The following is an 8099-nucleotide window of genomic DNA, read 5'->3' on the forward strand; positions in this document are numbered from 1 at the left end:
GTAAAGCACGTAAAAAAATGAAAAAGACACGCATATAACATATCGTAAATGGATTAAATACCGATAGACATTATTTGTACTCAAACAAGGTTAAATATATTAAAATTTGATGTCTTAGATAACTAGATTCAATAACTAGTTATTGAGATAAATCCAAGAAATGTTACACATACCCTTTCTTATTAAACAACAAATAATATGCATGTAGAATAAAAAATGCGACATATGAGTCAGATTATACAAATTCACGTGTTCTATTGAGCACGTAGACATGACGTTATGAACAGTTTAACATAGAATACGTATTATTTTATTCCTTCCTCAAACTTAAACATGTCACTTGAACAACTAAAAGAATAAGATAGAAAATAGACTGATGATAACAAATCAGAAGTATTTATAAAATCAAGTGGAACCAAAACATGTTCCAAAATAAACGCGCAATGGTGAAGGCGTTAACATGTTAGAGTTATCTGGGCTGCTTGGTCTTCGCCAATACAACTTGCCTGATACAATATTTTGCAAGAACACACAAACCCATTGATTTGTAAATCTACAAGAAACTGAAAGAGTAAGATTTGTTTGGCCTTATACTGAGTTAAGTTGTCTTTAAGGTATCAATCGCTCTCATAACTTGTTAGCAGGAGCTTTAAATGTTTTTTTCATGAAACACGAAGTATATAGTTAATGAATTTTTAATTCATTTATGCAGTCCAAACTTTATTCTAAAAAAATTCAAAAGTAAATCCGCCCATCAAACGCGGAATTTTTATTCCAGGCCATTGGACCGTTCATCTTTCTTTCTTTCTTCTTCGTTTTAAAAGTCTGCATGTGCATGTTCTGGTGATCACGGGGCCTGTACGAGCTTTCTTTCGCCCTCAGGATGTTTTCGTGACCATATTACCATGATCACGGAAAAAGTAAGGCCGTCCACCCTTTATCCGCTAACAGCTTATCCTTGGATGCCTGCTTCAGAAAAGATTCTCTGCCCGTCGATCACCAACTTCTTATATCTTGTACCTCGACCAGTTGCATGAAAAAATGATGGACAACCTCTTGAACTCTGTGAATTATAGATGTGCTATTTCACATATAAATCATCGTTAACTGCATCATAAATTAAGACTAATGGCAATCTAATGATTGTTATTTAATGGTAAAATGTTAAATTTTAACAAATAAATTTTAACTATTCGTTAAAATTTTAAATTTTAACCATCCAATAGCATCCTACTATATACACAACACATATACATATATATGGGAAGTTTTATGCTGTCGTTAGATAATTAAAAATTAAAAAACTGTCACATGAACACTAATAATATTTTATGATGCAATTTAGTAATGATTAATGAAGCTTTTAGCAATGGATTTTAATTTTTAAGTATCCAATAGCATCTGATACAGGCTATATATATATATATATATATATATATATATATATATGAGTGCGTGTGTGTATGTGTGTAGTAAAAGAGCATGGAAGCTCACAAGAATCACTGAAGGACATCCAATCAGATGGTCTCGGGATATTGGAATCAAGAAACAAGAGAACCATCCTGAGTCGTCAAATTAGATTATATTATATAACTAACGAGTTGCCATAGTATTCTTCCTTCTGTTACAGGAAGAGGTGTTAAATTTTCAGTCCAACTAAAAAGGAGGAAATACCACTTTCAACATACGAGTAGTCCAATCTATTTTGCCGAGCAGCTCAAGATGGTGCTCACGGTTCTTACATTTCCTGATTATATGTTTCCAGTAGCCTGTACATACACACCAGTCCAAATATTTCTAACACGCGTCCCTGGTAGCTCACACGGCCTGTTGTAACCGGTGAACAATTCAAGACTGGTTGGAAACATGATGATAACCCGTCGGCCCCTTTACATTACCAAAAATTACCTAATAACAAGAAACCAATTGAACTGGCACCATGTCGTGCTACAAAATCCAGTGTCTCCAGACAATGAACGGAGAACAACTAGAGCTTCCTCTACATGACTTCACTTCTTTGTCCAATAGGTTACGATGCCATCTGCCAAGGCCTTGAGACTTCCCCAAAATGTTTTCTGCTTGACTGAAGGCTTAGTTTCAAAGTCGGACTTTGTGGGCAGTTCTCTGGTTAAATACCAAAGGAAAAGTGAGTACTCAGATCCCCAGTATGTATGGCTGAACTAAAATACGCAGCCAGCAATAACAAAAGAGCTCCGGACAGGAACCACTATGTCAGAGCAATAACTAACAAATACAATAAGACCGTGCACACTGTAAGAGCTAAGCAAACAAAGGACGCCAACATACTATCTCACATATAATAATTTGGCGTGCATGAAAGATACATTTATTAGCCTACCTCTGTAGATTCAATCTTTCACGGCCTTCTTGTCTATCACAAGGATGTTTCTGTTCAGTAGTATCTAGATCCAGCAGCTTTTCACGTGTGTTTTCAATCTCCTTGTCGGCAGGTGGTTCCCCAGGACCTGGCATGTCATTGACAACACTCTCGGGTTTGAGAGAACTAGAGAGCACTTCATTCAATACAGTCTGATCAGCCTGCAACGACACCAAGTCCAAATCATGGATGGGAAAGACAATATAACTATGAACAGATCAAGAGCTGAGGACATCAATGTTCATGTAAAGCATGTATTGTATACTAACAGTTGAATCTTCTTCTGACACATAGGCTTCAGAAGAAACAGTACTCAATTCATTTCCAGCAGTAATGCTGGCAGCCACCTGATTTTCCGAACTGGAATCTTCAGCAACACCCTTTGCTATGCCTGGTCTATGTGTTTGGCTCAACTCAGGGCCTTTCTCTGCTGCTTCTGTTATCAGAGAAGAATCTGACGACCTTACATCCTTGCCAGGAGTAACATCCTGAGCTATAGCACTCTTTTCAAGAGAAATACTTGGTTCAGCAACAGGAATCGGGACATCTTGAACCTCAACCACAGACTCCTGCTCATCAGTGGCTTCAAGATGCTGTACGTCCACGCTCTCCAACTGGAACTCATCTATCTTGTCCACACCAAGACATTTGTGTTCATATTCTAGTTCCTGAATAATCTCTCTGATGACATAATAGCAACCACCAACTTCTTTTCTAGCAAGTCTAACACCAGGAAACTTTCCATTATTGGAAGCTCTATACCTGCAAGTACAGAAGAAGACCACTGGGTCAAAAACATTTAAATGACTACAACAGAAGTATTAGAGACAACTCATCAGAAAAACAATACCTAGCACCTGAAATGAAGTTATATTCACGGTTCACGCATTCCTGAAACAAGAGAACCTTATGGCAATATATAAGGACATCATCAGGGTAAGGATGACGCAAGAAGACAAGACAGTGAGCACTTCTTTAGATATGTAACTTCAGGAATTCAACCAATAGGAGACAAGAAAGCAAGCCAACCCTGTAGGGATTGTCCACAGTAATACTTCAAATAACTTGTTATTCTTATAATGGTCGTACAAATCTAAAGCTGCTCTGATTTAGCTGATTCTTGATTCATTATTCTTAGAAATTTAAATTAAATTAAAAACCTGGTGATCCCTACCTCGGGACAAGAAAAACTCAGTCTAAACAACCCTGTAGATATAACCACGGATAAGCACCTAACTTGACAAGACAAGAGTTCCACACCAGAATGGAGTTCCTTCTTTCCTACTTAATACGGTGAGCCAATTCCCTATGGCTTTGATATTATGATTGGGAACATGAGAGCCACACTCATGCAGACAACGGACAGAGGTAGGAAGGAAAAAAAATCCGTGAGAAAAATAATGACTACAGAACCCTCTCAAGTAGGTCAACATATAATGTCGCAGAAGCAGCCAAATTTTGTAAAGTTAGTCAGCAGCTAATTTACAAGCATAGCTGAAGATAAGGATATTTCTTAAGTGGTTAGACGATACAAGTCAATGCAGAATACACCCATTGAATATGAAGTTCCATCCCCAACAACTAGGACTGTATTTTCAGCATATATGCTTTGTAACTGTGTACATTAACTTTGCCGGTTTGAACCTTGAAGTCCTAATAAAAAATACTACACCCAGCAAAAGAAGAAACAATATGAATTAAACGAGTGTCAAACAGTAATAATAACAAACAAAATGCATGAAGATAAAGGGTTGCACCTGTGAATAATAGAGAAATCTTAGTTAACCAAGTCTATGCACATGCATACGTGTACTGAGGAATACATCTAACTTTCAAAAATAAGCTACCAACTCCACGTAGCACCCTGGTTGCGGCACTTCTTTTGCTCCTTACTCATATATTTATGAAATCAAGACTTCACAGACATATAGAACCATGAAAAAAGGTGTTGAAAAAATCATACTTGTGGACAAACTTCTCTACCAGCAACCGCCTTTCTTGTTTTGGCAATCTTTTCCCCTGCTTCTTAGGCTTAGATGAATCAGGAAGAGCAGCAAAAGCTAATCCACACCACTGAGTATTTGAACCATGTAGTGCACATGACACCTTTTGAATAGCTGGTAAGCAGCAAGTTCAGTATGTTGTCCATTACTAAAAAAAATAAGCCTTTCATTCGTTGCCACAATTTAACCGGCACGAAAACAAATACAGTGAATATAAAATATCAAATATTGATGATACTGGTACAAATGAAACTGAAGTTTGATTTTGTATAGCATATAATTAGGAAAAGAAAATGAACCAATTTACCATTCTACCTCGTCAAGACCCAGATTTGTAAGCATACCAATAAAGATGATGCAACATCAGGGTGGCACTTTTCATGTATCGGCTTCCAAAAGGATGTATTCACATTCATTCAAGCAGGTCATGCATGTTTTGTCAAGAATAAGGAAAACATAAACGCAGGCAGGGAAATGAAACTGGAAGAAATAGTGATAACAGTTTGCTGAGTGTTCCATAGCGGTCTCGACAATGATTAAAGAACAATAGGATGAAACCATGCACTCATGCAGTAAATTTTTCATTGCTTGTTTTTCAGTAAGAATCAAATACTCATAATGTATTTTAAACAGTTGAATGAGTCTTGTGGGATACAAAAGTTATGCTGGAGAGCCAGAAATTGCAGTGGAATCTCAATACCAAACGATACATTCTTCATGTGTACGTGAACTGATTAAACAATTAAGCTACGACTCTATTTTGTTATGTCAACGCCTTATAGAAATGTAAACGACCAAAACAATTATATGCTATGCAACAAATGCCGACCATGAAATGCAGATGACACTGTGGCTTAGTATACAAAGCAATGGTCATCCAGACCCATCCCTAGAATCCCAACAATCTCATGTTTTTTATTGACCAGAAGGCAATTGTTACTTCTAGAACACATATTTTTAAAATGCCATGTCAAAATCATGCTTTACAAGTGAATCAATTCTACATTAGATAATAAGAGACAAAAAACTTTGGGCCTAGCAATTATCCAAGTCGATGCTTGTAGGCAAACCTGCCTATCTTCCGACCATAATGTCCATTTCAACCACACCATTACACAACTAGTGAACGCCTCCTTTATCATGCAACCAACGTCCAGCTAATGTGCCTAAAGGCATATATATCACCAATTTGTTCATGCACCACCATTTGAGAAATTGCTTTCTTAACAATACCGGCTCAGGACTGATAGAACCCAAAAAGAATAATTTTCGCCCCTGCCTAGCAGATCAGATTTTCTAATGAATATTGATGCATGCTGTCTATACGTGCCTTTAGATAGTTCTGCCACTAATTTTTTTGTATCTTTTATGCTGCATTTAGCTGTGTCCTGTGAACGAGATCAGTAGATCTTTTGAAGATTATACCAATCAAGAAAACAGCGGAAAATATGCGCCCCATCTTGCGCAGAGCACAGGACCGGACCCATATCAACGAGTATGAAAACACAAACCAAAGGATCATTCGGTACCAAGCAGGATGAACCGACGATAGAGAGAGAGAGAGAGAGAGAGAGGTTGGTCAGTACCTCTCCTAGGAGAAGCACGAGGAGAGACCGAGGCCACGCCGAAGCCAAGCGCCTGCCCAACCCGCTGCATAACGCGTCCCCAGAAAGGAAATGAGTAGGACTTCCCCCCTCCCTTTTCCTCTTCGTTTGGAACTCAACTCAGAAAATGGAGATTCTGACCGAAATCTAGAAGACACCTGCAATCCTCATCACACGATGTAGGAGGTGTCTACTTCTTCTTTCCCACAGCAAGCAGCACACACATAAAAATCACCAAACCAAGTTGGGCGTAGAGTTGGCGCAAGCAGCGGTGGACTAACAGACCGGATGATGACGATGGACATAAGATCACTCGCTCAGCCGGTAATGGCACCTGAGAATCCCTGTCCCGCCGGTAGGGTTTTGAAAATCCAGACACACGAAGGGATGATACATAGGTACGTGTAATCGCATAATAGCGTAACTGAGTAAAAAAGTATATGTTACGGACACTTATTATTGCTAATTCAATCAATTTAATTGCTGAGAATGTTTAAATTTGAAACAAACATAAATTGTGCAGACCATGTATTAATCATTTGAACAAGTTGATTGGCAACTTATATTGATTTTTTAAGGCAATAAATTAATTACGAGTAAAGCGATGAAAACCAGCCTCTTAAATTTGTGTTCAAAAGTGTTATAAACAAAATGTAACCTGTTGGTAGACATTAATTTAAAATAAACCAAGTTTAAGTTCAAGTTTCCTTTCATAAACAAAATTTTGATGTTAATAAAAGTTGTTTATTTTAAATTAAAAAAATGACTAACTTAATATATGTTTCCCACTAAATTGCTTTTAACTATGGTGTTATTTTGTAAAAGGAAATAATAATAAGTATTATTGTTTATAATAAATTTGGTTTTTTACTTTTACCCAAGTTATTTGGTGCTTACCAACTTTTCCATTAATTAATACTTTTAATAATAAATTTTGCTCATAAACGTCCATGTGGATTTACTCGAAAGGTGCCCTTTAAACGGATCCAAACATTAGTTTCAAAAGACCACATTGCAGCCCTTGACTTGATCAAAGCATCACTAACATCGACTTGCAAAAATTCATGAATTTGCTTTGATTGGCCTGCGAATAATTTGTACTCAATATTTCAAAATATATTGATGAACAGATTCATTCTATTTTTAAAACAAATAAAAAATGGAGCAAATGGTATTTTCCTAACATTTGTACATTGAAATTTTATAATTGAGAGAGCTTTTGTTATTCTATGGTAGCTGGATCAAATGGTTGTTTGGTATCAAGGACACTCATAGAGTGTCTAAATTTAACCCAAATATAGTGTCTAAATTTAACCCAAAGGTTATGAAATAATAGTTTTAGTGCATCATAAATGTGAAACAATATTTGTGACAGATTCATTGAACACATTTTAAGTGTTATTTTTACCAAATGACCTTTAAGAAGTAGTTTGATAGCACAAATATTATGTGAAAACTATATAAATATGTAACACCATCGAAGTTTAGTCTTGTATCAAAGATTGTGAGGGATCTTCAAGGGTTTATAAAGGGAGGTCATTAATGAGATGATTATATTGGTTCATAACTTTTTCAAGATTGAAACCGAAACTACTAAGAAGCCGGGATGAGATTCGTTGAACCAGAAGCTCAAGTCCAAGAGTGGGTCTGATTGGTACAGAATATGCCTCAAATTTATTAACGGAATGCCATAATATGTATTCTATGTGTTTTGCTGTCAAACGGCCTCCAAAAGAGTTTGTGGCACTTGACTTGATTGGGTAAATGGTTGGTAAGTTGTTAGTCACTGCCTAAATTGATAGGTGCTAAAACCATAATTGACAAACCTCTACTTTAATTCGGTCACTGGTTGAATTAGGTCATAAATTTTTATAAACAAAAATAATGAATATACGTTTGATGCCGACTCCAACAAAACTGTACAAACTCTAGACACAAGAAAACACTTGACAATGCTTCATATTTAGTTTTTTCATCGACTACAACTAGATAAACACGTAATATGAGTATGTGTATATACCCCAAGGGTTTGTAGCACACTGGTGCAGGAGAAGTGCTTTGTCCGTTAAAAACCCGAGTCGAGTCCTTAGGCAT

At 36.7% G+C, this 8099-nt stretch overlaps 1 protein-coding gene across 1 annotated transcript; it reads right to left on the reverse strand.

The window, feature by feature from the left end:
- Positions 1-1677: 1677 nt before the first annotated feature.
- LOC116252229 (uncharacterized) lies at positions 1678-6388 on the reverse strand. Its single transcript, XM_031626362.2, has 5 exons — positions 5988-6388; positions 4362-4515; positions 2668-3160; positions 2360-2559; positions 1678-2124 (listed from the first exon to the last, which is right to left on the reverse strand). The coding sequence occupies exons 1-5, from the start codon at positions 6055-6057 to the stop codon at positions 2010-2012; spliced, it is 1032 nt and encodes a 343-aa protein (XP_031482222.1). The 5' UTR covers positions 6058-6388; the 3' UTR covers positions 1678-2009.
- Positions 6389-8099: the final 1711 nt, after the last annotated feature.

This window comes from Nymphaea colorata, chromosome 4 (assembly GCF_008831285.2).
Source record: "Nymphaea colorata isolate Beijing-Zhang1983 chromosome 4, ASM883128v2, whole genome shotgun sequence".
Lineage (NCBI taxonomy): Eukaryota > Viridiplantae > Streptophyta > Magnoliopsida > Nymphaeales > Nymphaeaceae > Nymphaea > Nymphaea colorata.